Here is a 17,983-nt window from a genome sequence, read left to right on the forward strand (position 1 = left end):
CTTTTCTGACTTGGAGCGTTCGCTTGAATCGTTTTTGTAAAGGAATGCGAAGTCGCAAATGACCACGTTTCCGTTTGTTGTCCCCGTCTATGTGTTAGACTTTACGTTGAATACCGGTGAATGTCATAATTGTAACGTGCTGTCGTGTGTAATTCGTGTTCATACCGGGAACATAGTTTCTAGACCCTGAGCGTGTCGCTCAAACGCAGCTATTGGCTTTTCAGCCGAGCTGTCGACGAAGCGGACAACCATCAAACGTGGCATTCGCAAACAGTACATATTCTATACATCAACGGAGACAGTTCAGCTTACATTATCATTGTATTAAAAAACTCTCTGAGACCACATTTAACATTATATTACGTAAATGTTCGACTAATCGGAAGCATTCTTTTTTTGCTTATTATTTTAAAATAGTTTTTCGCTTCTGTACACTTTAGCTGCGTTCAAGAATTATCATGACGGCCTTTAGATTATCGAGTCCCAACCAGACTAGTTGGTTGATATCAGGAGGAGTGCAGAGAAAGGGACAACCAGGTGTTAGAAAGCACGTGCACAAGTGCCCACCAAGTTATTGATTCATTAGCCTGTGCTGTGCAGTCTCCATCCTTTCTCGAGGCACCTGGCTGTCCCTTTCTCTGCACTCCTCCTCAGCAACCCATGCTTGTCGTAAAGGGCGACTAAAAACTTTTGGTGGAGTCCGGAAAAATTTCACAAATATAAGAAAGCTGTTTGGTATTAGTAAATGATAAACACGTGTACTATCTGTATATTTATGTGGCATCAGTGGATTTTGTCCACAACTGAATATTTACAGACTGTCGCCTTATCATCTGGTCCGTTTCTGACGTCAAACGGACTGTACACACAATGAAACAACGCGTTTATCATGAAAGTTTTCAAATTGTATATATTTACATCTTGTAATGTATAGAATTAGATGCAATCTTGCGAGATGCTAACAGAATATTTGTGCAGAGGATGCTATTGTCGCAAAACTGAGTATTATGCGTTGATCGATGCTCATGATGTCAATCACTGGTTTAGACTCGATTAATTGCAGACCGCCGTCATAGAACTGGAGTCCGGTGTCGAACAAACAAACAAAAAACTATTCCAACTCATATCCAAATTGAAACTTACCCGGTATATATTTGTATAAACGTGTAAATGTAACAAGGGATTCACAAGATATGGGTGAGCGTGTTTTTACGCCACTTTTAGCAATATTCCAGCAATATCACAGCGGGAACAGCAGAAATGCTTCACACATTGTACCCAAGTGGGGAATCGAACCCGGCTCTTTGGCGTGACGAGCGAACACTTTCACCAGCGCCCCACTAAATATAAAGGTGACAGAATGGAATTGCTAAACATTAGAAGAAATACTGATATTGTGGCGGCATGGGCTAAAACAATTTGCCTCATGACTATATCATATTCCCCCTTCTTCTCCGAAACATATTTTCATCCATAACGCCACTCCATAAGGTATAATTTCAATATTTATAATTTCTTTTATTAATTATAGTGTTTCTTTGTTTGAACATATTTTATTCAGTGTTGAAATGGATTGGGCACAAGTTATGTAACTTATTACCGCCCGCTCCCATTAGAAACATGAACAATAATGAACAATAATGATTGGACGTAATGGATGGACATAATAATATTGAGACATATTATTGATTAATTGTACTTCGTACAATGAATTTATGCACATGTCTAAAGATATTTTCATTGATAGTATTTGGCAGAGCAGGGTTGCCGTAAAGAATGGTATCAATGTCTAACTGAACTTTTGATAGTTCAAAGTCTTTCTTCAGATCAAAACGGCAACTGACAAATTTTGGACATTTCAAGAAGAAATGGTTAGCATCTTCCACCGGAGCAGCACAATTGCAAGCTCTACTCTCTGATAGATTAACACGAAACAGATCTGCTTGTAATGAACTACACGAATGTCTTAACTTCGTGTGTAGTATATTTGTCTTTCTTTCACCAAATAGAAAATATTTTGGAACCTTGTCATTATTTCCAGATAACTTTGATTTAAACGATGATAATGAATTTGTACATTTTTTTGTAGAGGAGAGAGCATTCCATAAACTTGCAGAATCATAAATAAATGACTTTTGGAGAATTGAGGTGCGAAATTTAGGAACAGCCAAATCTGATTTGTTACGCAAGTTGTATCCGGAAATGGTTTCAGTAAAAGGTGGAAGTAAATCTATCAGGTAATCAGGAGCTTGCATGTTAACAATTTTGTAGAATGTACAGAGTTTCCATTGTGTTCGTCTAACTTTCAGTGATAACCAACCAGTTTCACTGTATAAACTATATCTTGAAGCGAATTTAAGCAATCCGGTTACAATTCTTGCTGCTTCAAGTTGTAACATTTCAAGTTTATCACAAATATAGCTAGGGCAATTATCCCAGACCTCAGATGCATATTCTAAAATAGGCCTAATATACATTTCGTACATACTAGAAAGGATATACATGTACATGTATCTAGGTAATACGTACTTTATCGTCCGTAATGAGGAAACAATTTATGCGGCCTTTTCTATTACAGCAGATACATGATGAGACCATTTTGTATTATCTGAAAAGATGACACCGAGGTGTTTATGTTGATGTACACGTTCCAAATGTTCATTATTGAAAATCAAGTCAGGAACTTGTGGACAATTTCCATTTTTAAAAAGCATGAATCTGGTCTTGTTCGGGTTAAACTTAACTAACCATTTGTCAGCCCATTCATTCAAATTTGCTAAATCATTGTTAAGAGAAGCTGCTATGGTTTTTACATCTTTTCCTGCAACACCAATTGAAGTGTCGTCGGCAAACAGTCTTGTGACATTTGTTAGCTATAGAGTTTCAGGTAAATCATTGATGTACACAAGGAACAAAACTGGACCAAGGACAGATCCTTGAGGAACTCCTGCAGTAACATTTAATTCTTTTGATAATGTACCATTGATGGAAACACTCTGTCGTCTATCAGATAAATAGTTTGTTAACCAACTAAGTAAATGCCCACGAACACCATAATTTTCTAATTTGAGCAATAGCCCTTTATGCCACACCCTGTCCAAGGCCTTTGAAATGTCACAAAAAATCATACAATAAAGGTGATGAGTAGCTTGAGCTGAACATATAGTGTGATAGATTTCAATGAGTTGAGATGTGGTAGAGTGGTTTGTAGTAAAACCTGATTGAAATTGACTTAAAATGCTATGTTTATTGAAATGGTTATGTAAATGCTTTAACATTATTTTTTCCAAAAATTTCCCGAGGATAGATAATAAACTTATGGGTCTGTAATTAGTAGGGAGGGATTTATCTCCTTTTTTGAAAATAGGGATAATATTGCCTGTTTTCCAAGCTGAAGGAAAAACACACTGACTCAGAGAAATATTATACAGTAAACAAAGAGGTTCAGCTATTGATGTACAATTTCGTTTTAACATTCTCATATTAATACCATCAGGTCCACTAGCTTTGTTTGCTGGTAAAGTCTTAATCACATCCGATACTTCCTTTTCAGTAACACTAACGCTTGTAATGCTGTTAGGACAGCGATGGCTAACAGGTGGCAAAGTCTTGCCCTCATCATTGATATTGGAAACAGATACAAAATATTTATTCAACGTTTGGGCTTTGTCAATGTCTGTAAATGCTGAATGTATTCCGGAATCATCAGTTACGAAAGGGGGGATGGGTCCTGATGAAGTAGAACCTTTCAACAAATAATTAAAAACCTTCCAATAATCTGCTGATTGAGTAGAGTGAGAAGATAAAAACTACCTAAATTCGAATAAAAAATTTCCTTGGCTAATTTTTTAAGATTATTTACTTTATTCCTCTGCTTTTTGAATTTAGATACATCAGAAGTATTCAGTGTTCGAAATGCTCTCTTCCTTAATTGGTCTCTTTTTCTAATTTCTCTCCGAAGTTCACTGTCAAACCAAGGTTTGTCTTTAGGTCTGACTGTAATGGTTTGGGTTGGGATACATCTAACCATATATTCCTTAAGCAGAGAAGTAAATATTACACAAGCGTCGTTAACATTTGGAGTTTTAGAAAAAATACTCTCCCAGTTAGTTTCCCTGATCAGATTATTTAAAGTATCATAATTACCGTTGTTATACAACCAAACTTGTTTCTTGTATGCACTGTTGACATTTACAAAGCTTGAAAGATAGACATAGGTTCCCTTGTGATCACTAATATCTGATGTTAATTCAACGACCCCTGCGTCTTTGTATGAACAATCATCAGATAAAATAATGGGATCAATCAAGGAGGATGAAACGGGCGTTACTCTTGTTGGTTCAGTAATAACATTTTGTAGGTTGTAGTGAATAATCAGGTCACGTACGTTTTTGAAAAAATGTGTCGTTTTCCCGCCCCCCTTATTTCTGTGATTTTTTGGGCAACCCCTCTCTTCGCCGCATCATCTTTTCATGACCCTTTTTGTCTTTGTCTTTTTGGGTAGATTCTGGCTAAGTGAGAGTGAACCATCTCACCTCACCCCACCCAGCCGCACCCAACTATTAGCAATGAAAACAATGCACGCATTTTCTGTATTTTGAGGTGGGTTTTTTTGCAGGTGAATTAATGTGTTCATTAATAATTTCACTCTACCCCATTCTTAAGCAAATCTAAAAATGCAAAAAGAACAAGTGTGAAAAAACGTCGTTTTGATAGGGAGTCGAACCAACAACAAGCATTTGTAAAAGATCAAATCGGAACCTAAGTCCTCAACAGTTACCTCCCTTTGTTTACGGGAATTCCCGATGTATTAACTTTTGGGAATCTGAAAAGTAATTAGGCTTTTTAGAAGAAACATGCTTCAAAACACATTTAAAAGGCGATAACTTCAGTAGAATTAAATATTAATAGTTTTTTGAGAGTCCGTGCAAATACGCGGGATAGCCAGTGAATCTCTAGCGCGCCAAATCTGTCGCCAGCAGCAGAGAGAGTTGGTTGAGCAAAGCGAGGCAAATATCGTTAAAAATGGTGCGAACAAAAGCTGATGGAGGTTGTGCAGCCTCAAGGAAAGGTAAACATGTGGTGTTTATTACATCACAGCATCAGTTACGTTGCATAATTGCTCACATGTTAAAATGATGTTGATGTTCAACAGGTGGATGCTATTGCCAAGCCGTATTTTTCACACTGTGTGCTGCAAAATATTTTAGTGAGGGGACTTTGTCGAAGCTGTTTTGACACACAACGGTGTTGTTAGCTCGAACGCCAGTGAATTTATTGATCCATATGTTTATAACCAGTTAATAACATACATAGCCAAAATAAGGTTGAATTCAGTGTTGACAATGACATGATGTTTTGGGGCTGTTCAATTTTGGGGACTGCTTTGAGGCGTAGACTATGTAACAAATTATTGTATGGTTTGTTTTGAAGTATTTCAGTGCGTGTATGGTAATATTATTTGAAAACCATGTTAACTATTCCAGTAGTTTAATGTTTATTTACTGTTGTTCTCACATAGTTGTTGCTGCGCGAGCCCCAAGGAAGAGTCTTGGAAGCCCGGCGGCAGGGTGCAGTAGTGCCGGTTCCCCAAAGTCAGGTACGGAATATTTAATATGGAGAGATTTCACCCCATAATCCCAGCTTCAAATTTTTGCCTGTGATATTACGATATTGTAATAATTACAGTCAGGGTTTGTACTGTAAAAATACAATGGAGGAAGGGATACAGGTGATATTAGCATTACAACTATTACCATTGTTGCAAAATTCTGATTGTTCCTTTTTCGTCTTTTGTTGAACCTAGTTTTAACTCCGCTAATTTTATTAAGTAATATAAAACCCATATTATATAATTATGTGAATTTATGTGGCTGGCATGGTGATTGAAAGTTTTACAACTTTATAGATATGTATTGTTGCATACAGATACAATTTTATATCTATTCACCATTTTTAAAAAATCTGAAAATCAGGGTTGTAACAGTGTTAATGAATAGCGTCTGACCCTCTGACAAATCCGGCAGATTTGCCAACAGTCCGATAGAAGTGTGCAACCCGCCGGCCCCAGTGTCTGACTGCATATTCCCAAAGACTTTGACTGAAGTTGTTATATGTGACATGTCACACTTGGTTGCTGTTTATAAATCTTATGTTTGTTAATACTTTCAATGCCAATTATAAGAATTGTTAGATCTGAAATGTGTGTTTAAATTTATTCTATGGGTCCTGTGAATTTTCAATGGGTCAGACAGACATCTGAAACTTACAGGACCAAATGTCCTGTTATTTTGAAACGCCATTCGTGAACACTGTTGAGAGAGGCGGTGCGGGTAGCCCAGTGGTTAAAGCGTTTGTCATGCTGAAGACCTGGGTTCGATTCCCCACTTGGGTACAATGTGTGAAGCCCATTTCTACTGTCCCCTGCCATGATATTGCTAAAAGCGACGTAAAGCCAAACTTTCTCACTGTAAGAGGCAATTAACAGAATCCAATGGTCAGGCTTGCTGACTTGACTGTTGCATGTGTTGCACGTCATTGTATTGTACTTGTGGAGATTTATGCTCATTCTGTCAATCTCTGTATTGTCTGGTCCAGACTCGCTGATTTACAGACCGCTGTCATGTAGCTGGACTATTGCTGAGTGTGATGTTCAACAACAAGTAATATTTGTTATACAATAACAAAATAAGGAAAGTACCCAATATATGATACTCAAATAGTTCATTCCAGAACTCTTGGATGTTAAGTGAGTGAGTCTGTTTAGTTTTACGCCGCAATGTTCCAGCTATATGTCAGCAGTCTGTAAATAATCAAGTCTGGACCAGACAATCCAGTGATCAACATGAGCATCGATCTGCGCAATTGGGAACAGATGACATGTGTCAACCCAAGTCAGTGAGCCTGACCACCCGATCCCGTTAGTCGCCTCTTATGACAAGCATGGGTTACTGAAGGCTCATTCTAACCTGGATCTTCACGGGTCTTGGATGTTAAGACCCTGAACATGTTCACATGTCCAGCTGTGTTCCACAGGTAAAACAAAGTATGCAGGTGGCAACCCAGTGTGTCAGCGACCGATTCCTGACTGGCAGAAGGGGATTGGTGGATTCTTGAACAAAGGCAAAGAGAATGTCGACAGTCAGTCTAGTTCCAGTAGTGCCAGCAACGGTGATGAGATTGAAGTGCTAGAGTCAGACTCAGGAGCTGGGTAAGGCGACTGTTACTTCAGTTTGTGGATGAAAGAAATGTGAGGGACTGGTCGCTTAAGTGACAAAAGAAATCTAAACTTGATGGATTTAAATCTGTCTAACCCTTTAGTCCACTGTAATTCGGTGGTGATGGAGAAAGTCCTAAATATGTTGTCGATTTTGTAAACCATACTGCTAATTTTCCATGTGTTTCTCCAAGTGAAACAAATGAACATTTGTCACTTCTTCAGTTTTGCTATGTTTGCCTATGGGTGAAACAATGAAGCAGGGTCACAAAATGTAACAAGATGAACATTCAAGTCTGTTGTGTGGAAAGTTGACACTTTTAGAGCAGGTTACAAAGGAGATAACTCCTGACATACTCAAAGGTACCTTTATTATTATTTTTAAATGTTGTAAAAGGCTAAGTACAATTCATTTTGTGACATTTGTTATGCGCAAATGCTGGGGTTTGGAGTGTCTAAAAGTGTAGTAAATATTTTAGCAAATGTATCAAGTTCTATTGATTCAGGGAAAAATTGTATTGGGTATCATGTGTACTTGTGTACTGTTTTACTGTAACCCTTTTTGACATACCTGTCCCACTGGCTCTCTAAATGCAAGGGGCAGTTGGGTAGCCTAGTGGTTAAAGCGTTTGCTTGTCATGCTGAAAATTCGGGTTCAATTCCGCATATGGGTACAATGTTTGAAGCCCATTTCTGATGATATCTAAACATAGCCCTTGGTTTGTGAGTAGGACTGCAAGTTATACCGGTACATTGCAATACGCTTTTCAAAGGATATGTATTGCAATATTTTTTTCTGAGAACCGATATATTGGGAACATAAATGAAGTTTTTGTGATTATGTATATGGTTTAAATTAAAATCTACAGTCTTTCATTCAGAGCAAATGTTTTCCTTCGTTGTTCAATGACAAAATGGCATACTGTAACTTGTAAAAAAAACTCCTGACTATGCAACCTAATTTTGAGATTGCTGTTATCAGAACCATAACATATATTTTATATTTACCATAATATATTTTTTTTAGGGATGAATACAATTCATTTGCCAATACACAGCCCTATTTGTGAGTGCCATGGCTTTCCTTGTTGTTTAACTAAATTTGTAATTATGTAATTTTTGTTATTTTTGCCCCAAATCCTGCTTTAGATGTTGATGAAATTTGTTTTTCATTTCAGTGCATCAGGAAGCTGCGAGTAGGACCTGATCACACAACAAATTGAATTATCCCAGCAGCTGTTCTGACAGGTGCACCTATCACCAGTGCCTAGATCTAGGGCTGATCTCACAACTAACCGCAATACCCCTCAACCAGCAGCCCAGAAGAGCAACTTACTGATCACATGATCATCGTACCGATCAGATGACCAGTGTAGTGCTTGGGCCCCACTGCCACTGTAAATAGAAGAATGAATGTGTGAGAGAGTTGTGTCCCTTAGCTATGAATCCCTTGAAGTTGGTTCGTTCCAGTTGGGTTGTATAAGGATTGTATTAGGTGAACTTGTAGATTTTCCCACTTGGATGCTCCATTGTCCACATTTAAAATTTAAAACATTGCTCCAATCGTTCCTTGAAATGAAACGGGAACACAGTATGAAGTGCTTTTTGGAGACTTGTCATTTGTAAATATTCACTTATACCTATTTCATCATTGTATGCAAAAATGTTTGTCTTTTACTTTTTTTCAGGTAGTATTTTATATTTATCTACTGTGAAATAAATGTTTTAAAAGCAAGAATATGTTGCAGTTGTATTTAAGAAATGTAAAGATCTGGGTTATAATTGGTCTTCAGCAACCATGCTTGTCGTTTTAGGCAACTAATGGGATCAGGTGGTCGCTTTGACACATTTTCGTATCCCATTGCATACATCAATGCTCATAATGTTGATCACTGGATTGTCTGGCCCAGACTTCATAATTTACAACCTGCCACCATATAGCTCTAATATTAGTGTAGTGTGAAACAACAAATAAACATAATTTTGCATCAACCTGTTCATTATCATTTTGGTTGGCCTGCAGTAACTGTATTTTCTTTAGTTTGATGAAAGAAGTTTGCTGAAGTCCAGTTGTGATGTAGAATTGTGAACACTGAGAATGGTAAAGCATTTCACTTGGGGTTGGCTTTCGGTGCAGATCATAGGGATTGATAATCATCAACTAGGGATGAGTTGCAGATATCAACAGCAGGGCTCCAGATAACTTCATCATCAGGAGTACGTACTCCATATTTTGTCAATACAGGAGTACTGGAAAACGTTAAGAGTACATTTTGAGTACAGAATGGAATTTAATGGAGTATCAGTAATCTTGTGTTTCGTTTCATATATGCACCACAACATTGCTAGTCTTGTGTAAACAGGTCAATAAACAATGAAACAATACTTTTTCAGATAAATATGTCTGTAAATGATTCTAAGACCGTACACCATTGCTGTGGTGCGTATCTGCTACGTTTCCTAAATTATTTCCTATTATCGTGCATATTTTTTAGCCGTACATACGCCGATACGGCCTTTATCTGGAGCCTTGCAACAGGAATGACTTTTAGCAAAAAATCAACACCTCCAGTACTGCTGACGACACCTCTAAGCATGGTTTACTTACCCCAACTGCTTTTTTAACAAAATTTAGAAGTAGGTGGGATAGCCTAGTGGTTAAAGCTCGTCACAGTAAAGACCCGGGTTCGAAACCTCCACATGGGTGCAATGTGTGAAGCCCATTTCTGGTGTACCTGGCCGTAATATTGCTGACAGCGGTGTAAAACCATACTCACTGGAATAAAAATGTTTTGCTTGTTGATTAAAAATGCTATATAATCAATAATCCCACTTGGATAAGGTGCCTGACTGAGTGTGGGTTCGAATCCCAGAAGGGACTCAACCCAACAAAAGTATACTCCTCACAAAAAGTTCAGTTTTATTCTCATTACATTTTCATTTATTGAAATTGCAAATCATGGAATGATGCAATAGAAAGGTGAAACATATGTACACACGATTACCAAAATGAAATAAAATGGTATTGAGCAATAATAGACTTATAAATCATCAAAAGCATGTACCCGTTAACCAGTCGTGCAAAATGTGCTGCACTGATGGAGCAAAAAGTTAACATTAAGGTTCAAGTCAGTTTTGGACAGTGAAGCAGTGTTCAGTAACGCGAATGACCACCATGAGCACAAATGCAAGCTTCTGCACGTCTTTGCATTGAACAAATGAGCCTTTAAAGTTGCTGTTGTGGAATGTTTGGCCATTCTCTCTGTAACGCCTGCTCAAGGTCATCTAGAGTCGGGGGTGAACATGGAGACCGTAAACACGACTTCCAATAATGTCCCAAGCATGTTCAATGGGATTTAGATCAAGTGACCTTGCAGGTCAGTCCATATGTGTGATGTTGTTGATCTAAGCAACATCGTTAACAACACTTTCTCAGGCATTATCATCCACGAAAAAAATAAGTTAGGACCCGCTTGTTGTAGCAGAGGAATGATTACAGGTAGGTTTACACCGGATAAGGTGCATGTGTGAAGAGTGGAGCACATTCATGCCACACATTTTGCATGTTGTTTCTGAGGGTGGTTGTGCTCGGGTGCTGTCAGTGTTATCAGATAAATCAATTTGACAGTCACTAAGGGTTATGTATTCATTGAATATTAACCTTTCAGTAACATGTCGGCAAAAATCGCTATCGAGATTGACAAAGATATTACACTGACAATATTTGTTGCTTAACTTTTTGTGAGGAGTATAGTTTAATCTGTACTTTACTGAGAAAGCGTAATTCCAAATATATACAATCAAAGTGATACATTTGATCACTTTATAAATTGCATAATGTATTCATAAATTTTCATAACATAACTTTGGAAGCCTAGCCAAGTCAGAGGGTACCCAAAGTACGTGGTCTAGACTACCAGTCCTTCCACCAACTTATTTCTGGGATTGAGGTAACCATATTTCTTGGATTGAGGCAACCTTATTTCTGGGGTTGAGTGGGTACAATGTGTGAAGCCCATTTCTGGTGTTCTCCGCCGTGATATTGTAGGATTAGTGCTAAAAGCGGAGTAAAACTAAACTCACTCACTCACTTTGGATTGAGGCAACCGTATTTCTGGGATTGAGGCAACCTTATTCTTAATCTTTATGTCAGTCCAAGATTTTGTTTTCTAACGTGTTTTAGGTCGGTAAAGTCTGGAATTCTAATGAAGCATTTGCAAATGTAAACTTGATACAGAAGCACTTGAGAGCGTATTTATTAATATTAGATGAAAGGTATTTTGCATCGACATAAATACCTTCTACTACAATAACAGATTATAACACTAAGATACAGTACAACCAGAAATTATTGAGAATTTAAAGATTGTAATTTTTTATATTGTTTTCACTCATTACTCACGTATTAAATGTGAATATTAGCAGAACATAACTCCAGATTCAAAGACAGGTGAACAGTTAGTATTTTGTCAAGTCAGCATGGGCAGCAATGCAGGCTTCAATGCGGCGGGGCATACTACTGATCAAAGAAGTTAGAAAGTCGTGGTCCATGCTGTCCCAATATCGGGCCACCTCTTTTTTCATTTCAGCAATATTTGTCAGATTTTTCTTATTGACAGTTTCCTTCATAAGTCCCCAAACATTTGTATTGGATTTAGGTCAGGGCTGTAGCTTAGCCAATCTAATAATGTCATATTGTGGGTCCGAAACCAGGCCTGTGAATGCTTTGAACGATGTTTTGGGTCGTTGTCCTGCTGGAAAATCCAAAAATTTCCATAGAACACGTGAGCAGATGGAAGTAAATGTCCCTCGAGAATATCTGTGTACCGCTCACTGTTCATATTCCCTTCCAAATACAGAGGGGCGTTTGTAGCGACTAGAACTGGGTTAAACAGTCCACAATTTCGTAAAACCCTATTTACTGCAGTACTGCTCCCGGTTGCCCCTAACACAGATATGCCCCCCCACACGTTAAATTTCGGACTGTACTTTGGGTGCTGATACAAAGGTTTTTCAGTTTGTTTGGTCCAGAATTTCAGTGTATTAGGAAACAGCCACACAGAACTTTCATCTGAGAAAATCACATTGCCCCAGTTAAGATTTCTATGCTGTAAGCACCAGTTCAACCTTCGCTCCTTTTGTTCAGGTTTCATGATCGGTGATGGAATTCCTCGACTTTTCTGCCAACCCATTGCATGGTGCTCAGTTCTAATTGTCTCCTTACAGACAACCACAGTTCCTCTATCAATCATATCCAGCCTTAAGTTTTCTAAACGCCTTCGTTTGTTTTTAGAAACAAGAATACCAATCCCTGGTACTCATTGCCATATCCATTAGGAATATTTTTCAAAACACGATAAACAGTGGACAAAGGGGTGCCTGTTCTACTTGAAATGACTTTAGCTGATCTAATGTCCTTGTTATAATACTCTAAAATCAACTTCCTCTTCTCTAAATCATCCATACTGAGGATCACTGAAAATGTCGCCTGCTAGCAAGTAAACAAAGGGGGATAACTCTTCACAAACCAATGAAAAGGATTAACGGAGTTGTTTCTCTTGAATGAAACCAAGCACTTGATAGCTGGTCAAGGTTGTTTATACTTGAAATCCAATTAAACATATTCCTAAAATTCTCAATAATTTCTGGTCATACTATACCTAGCGCTATAAAACCGGCGCGCCCCCCACCCCCCATATAAACTATTTTACAGGTTATGTTTTGTACATCAAAGTGTTGATATAACACTCTTTTGAGTGTCATATACCCTCACCGCAGCCCTGAAATCCACACTTCAGTTAATGACGCAAAGATAGCGGGCAGCCCATCTGACAAATAATCGGAACCAAAATGATACACCAAATTACATATGATTCCAACAACCGTTAATAAATGAAATAAGGAATCCAGGGCAATGACATAGACTACTCGGAACCCTATAAAACTGAAGGTATATTGTGCAATACCAAATGATAATTAACGAACAGAAGACTTAATTAGAACAAAGATTGCATTCAATCCATATGACTCCAAAATATTGAACCAACCTGAAGATATCATGTATATGTTGTAAAAGTTCACGTGCAATTCCTGCACTGTCAACTGAATTTAGTAATACAACTATTGTATATTAATACTTAAACTGAACAAAACGGTTGTTTTGCATATATGCAGATATGTCTAAACATATTTATAAAGTTTAGTTCAGAACATTATGTACAGATGCTACAATTTTGAACAAGGACCTTTTTTAAAAAAACATGACAAAAAGTGGTCAAACGAAGCAGGGGATAATAATATTTTATACAAAATTGGAAATTACACAAATGGAGTCATTACAAAATATGGAGTTACATAAAAGCAGGAAAATGCATTAGAGCATCTAATTTAAAAAAATTCACGGACCCTAGATCCTTGTCGGTCTCGAACGTGGATAATACACCCAATTAGAAAGGTTAACTGCGGGTCTCAAGTCCGAACTCGCAGTACAAGGAATTAACCGTACACATAGCGGAGCCACTTTATTCACTTTTGCAGATTTTAAAATTCGCATCTTGCTAATGCTTTGTCACCGCTGCAGGCCACATCCAAACCAATTAATGAACCACAGTAGTCAGTATAGTTAGTGAGTGAGTGAGTTGTATTGTTTTATGCCTCTTTTAGCAATATTCCAACAACATCACCGCAGGGGACACCAGAAATGGGCTTCACGCATTGTACCCATGTGGGGAATCGAACCCGGACCTTCGGCGTGACGAGCGAACGCTTTAACCATTAGTTTACTCCACCACCCCCATAATTACTGAAACAGTGAACTGGGAAAAGATCATTCCGTTTCTATTCCACTCCATCTACTGGAGGGGTATTTCGATATCCTCTTGCAATTCGGCGAATCATACGTGTATATGCACGTTTTTTCAGGAATCGACGTCTTTTTAAGGGCGTTGGGTCAGCATTGTTGGCAACGCGATCGCTCGTCAATCCGAAGGCCCTGGTTCGATTCCCCACATGAATCCAGTATGTGATTGTCCCATTTCTGGTGTCCCCCGTAGTGGTGTTCCTGGAATATTATCAAGAGGTATAGAACCATCCGCTGAATACACAAGCCTTTCAGAAAACGGCCAAATATAACATATGTTATATATGGGATGACACTTTCTCAGTAAAGTACAGTTTCTTGTACTTTTGCTTCAACAAAATGATAGTGTTCTAAAATCTGTACTTTACTGAGAAAGTGTAATTCCAAATATAGCATATATTACATATATTACATTTGAGCACTTTCTAAAAGACATTGTGTATTCGGTTTACTCCCATAAGAACTACATCCTATTTGAACTACAGGGATTAATTATCTGAGTAGAGGCACCCCCATAGCATGTAATGAGCACAGCCCATCGGCTCTCCCAGAAGAACTACATGCTTAAAATCATATTGACCAGTAAAAAACAGAAAGTAAAGGACAAGAAAGAAGGATCTGTTGTAGTTAGTGAATGTTCTTGTATTCATATGATAGAAAAAAACCAAGCCAAGCTTAGTATAGTTGAGTAAAGGTAAAGGTATATTGAAGTAAAGGTGAAATATAAACGAATGAGTTTTTAAGTTAAAATAGTATTGTTATAGACTGCAATCCAGGACCTCGATGCAGTTGGCTACTTATTTAAGTTGGGCTAAACTAGTTCTACATGGATCAGATTGAACACTGAGGATGAAAATGACACTAAATTATCACACTAAGTATATAAGCCTATCTATAGATGAACTATCTATACATCTATATATAAAACTCCAGACTTCATCTGCACAAAATCTTTCGCCGTTCAACGTGTGATGAAAACTAAGTGTCGTCATAGGCGACGCAAAACGGTAGTAGCTATGTCGTCATCATGCGCATGTCGTTACAGTTAGTGACAATAAGTAATATGTAATAGAAATATAAGACATATCTTCTTAGGTAGTTGAAAATGCTGTTCATAAAGTAGTAAAAGTCCCAAGAGAGACACTTATGAAAACAAAAGAAACAAATACAGAAACGGACATTCTTCTATTTGTTTGTACCTACAATCCTAACACCTGTACAATTATGCCCATTATAAAAGCAAATCTTCCAATTTTGTATAAAAGTGATACTATGAAAAAAGGTTTATCAGTCAGTGTAACAAAATGTCAAACACGTCGATGTGGAACTTGTTCACTGAAGACTGCAAATTTACATTTTGTGAAGGCAAACGATTTACTACCAAAACCAACATGAACTAGTTAGTAAGTTATTTGTTTTATTTAACGTCGCACGCACAACTAAGGTATTTCGGCGACGGGGTAGTTCACCTATTAAGAAATGAGGGGGAACAGAAAATAGAAATTTTGAAAGAGTGGTGTTACTACCCAAAAAAAGCCCCCCCCCCAAAAAAAAACAAAAACAAACCCCAAACAAACCACACACCAAAAACTGAGTATTAAGGGAACTTTAAATGGGAGGCCGATTTAGAAACATGAACTGCCGCAGCAAATCCATTAAGCAGACGCAGGGGCAGCATGTAGTTAAACTGTGCACCGGACCATAACTTGTGTTGTTTTAGGCTGTCATTCTTATGGGATGTAGTTCTTATGAGAGGACACCGCGTATTCATAGCTTTCGACCGGGAACGCCGTGCCAATTTACTCTTGTCAGAGGGGTACACAAAGTACCGATCTGGACTACCAGTTGTCAGACTTGGGACCCTCGGTGGCTCAGTGGGTTAGACCGCTGACTTTGAGTGCGGGCGAATAGTTGCCTATCTCTGAGAATGTGGGTTCGAATCCCAGACGGGACTCAACCCTAAGAGTACTAGAGTCTGTACTTTATATTAAAATATCTCTTACCCATAATGATACGCCGGATCATCACGAACGGTTATCGCTCTGAATAGAAGTTTCCTGACTACCGACTTGCCGTATATCCACATGCAGCCATCAAGTGACTGTGAGCGGCCGTACCTGAGTGTGCATTACCGAGTCTCCAGTGTGACCAATTTTCTGCTGTGTGAAAACACATGGTTCCAACTTCTCTTTGGATCATGTTACATGCAAGCCATCCAGTACTCATCCACTGCTGTGGGCATGTCATCAGTGAAACAGGCTGCGTCGGAAAGTATGTATTTGCGTGTTACCTATGTTATATATTTGGCTGCCAACACCATGTCCTCTTTGGCGTCCGTCATACCAACTGATTCCTCATCGTCGTCGTCGTCGTCGTTCAAATAATCACCGTCATCATCACCATCGCCGTTATCATAATCATCACCATCGCCATTGTTATAATCATCATCATCATCATCGCCGTTGTTATCATCGTCGTCGTCGTTGTTATTATTTACAGATTAACATGAATAAATGCACCAAAGAGCGTCACATCATCGTTTTATACGTGAGGTACGAAAGCATGGGCGCCGAGAACAATGGGGAGTCGGACGGCGGTGTACTTGGGATGCAATCACATCATCATGTTTATTGTTGTTGTTGTTATCATTATCATTAATATTATTATATATTTCAGAGAACACGAGAATAGTGGGCGACGGTCTTCTACACCATTGCTGCTGTCTACGTCGTCGCAAGTCAATACATTGATTACACAACAGTCTCGTTTCCTGCTGACTGAGTTTCGTCTTATTACGCAACTTCGTACAATAACCAGTCCAGAATTTTGAGAGACCAATTCATTCAACTGGATACATAAATATTAATCAGTATTATTTGATACATCTGAGCACTAGTATATTGCAACACTACGCTCCTTCTAATCCTTGCAAACGAGTCGTGCAGCGTGTTCTGTCGTACAGCGTGCTCTGACAAACGGAAATCTGGAAATCGTGGAAATTTCAAAACGAGGCTCTGCCGCTAGAAAAGTTCGGCGGTCTGGTATGGACTTGATATTATATCAATCACATTGTGCATTACAAAACTGCATTGAATAGGCTAAAAAAACACACATAACAATGAGCCAGATGAATTGTGAATCATTTTACGACCTCATCAAACAGGGGCAGTCTGTGACGTCTTAGTTAACCACATGCTGCCTACACCTCGCCATAAAATATAGAAATACGATGTTATTAAAGTTTAAAATTAAAAATTACTTGTGAATACCATTTTCTTATGAGACAAGGAATTGGAATTCAGTGTAACCATAGTTGTTTGTGTGGGTCTTTTCACTTTCACACGAGAAAATTCGGATCGGCTGAAAAATAGGTCATTGTCTGAATAGGTTAATGAGACTCATGTTTCGGTTTGCAGCGTTGATATTTGTGTTTTTCGGAAGTGGAGAAATTCACAGATCTTGAAATTCCCGAGTCCAAAAAAATCGAAGTTAACAGTGCATATGTTGGTGATATATGGGGCGGGGGCAGGGGCAGGGGCAGGGGCAGGGGCAGGGGCAGGGGGCAGGGGCAGGGGCAGGGGCAACAGCGGAGACGGGGCGGTAAGAATAAATCCAGTCAAGTAATTATAAGCCATGCGATGAAGCGTTATGTGAGAGAGCTTAAAGTCCCGGAGCCCAGGAGCCCAGGGAATTGTTTTCATTTTCAGAAACTGAATCTGTGGTAATCTAGACGTGCAACATATTCTAGACTTGCAAAGGCTGCATTGGGTATATTTGTTTCAGGGTCTGTTTGGCAGTGAGTGAGTTTGGTTTTCCACTTTTAGCAATATTCCAGCAATATCACGGCGGGGTCACCAGGAATGGGTTTCACACATTGTACCCATGTGGGGAATCGAACCCGGGTCTTC

General features: G+C 38.6%; 1 protein-coding gene across 1 annotated transcript; it reads left to right on the forward strand.

Annotated features, from left to right (window-relative positions):
- The first annotated feature begins 4,924 nt into the window (after positions 1–4,924).
- Positions 4,925–8,951, forward strand: LOC124287115 (PCNA-associated factor-like). The gene is made up of 4 exons (XM_046723604.1): positions 4,925–5,071; positions 5,522–5,599; positions 7,036–7,210; positions 8,395–8,951. The coding sequence occupies exons 1-4, from the start codon at positions 5,026–5,028 to the stop codon at positions 8,414–8,416; spliced, it is 321 nt and encodes a 106-aa protein (XP_046579560.1). The 5' UTR covers positions 4,925–5,025; the 3' UTR covers positions 8,417–8,951.
- Positions 8,952–17,983: the final 9,032 nt, after the last annotated feature.

Source organism: Haliotis rubra, unplaced genomic scaffold, assembly GCF_003918875.1.
Source record: "Haliotis rubra isolate DU_JTF1 unplaced genomic scaffold, ASM391887v1 Scf4, whole genome shotgun sequence".
NCBI lineage: Eukaryota > Metazoa > Mollusca > Gastropoda > Lepetellida > Haliotidae > Haliotis > Haliotis rubra.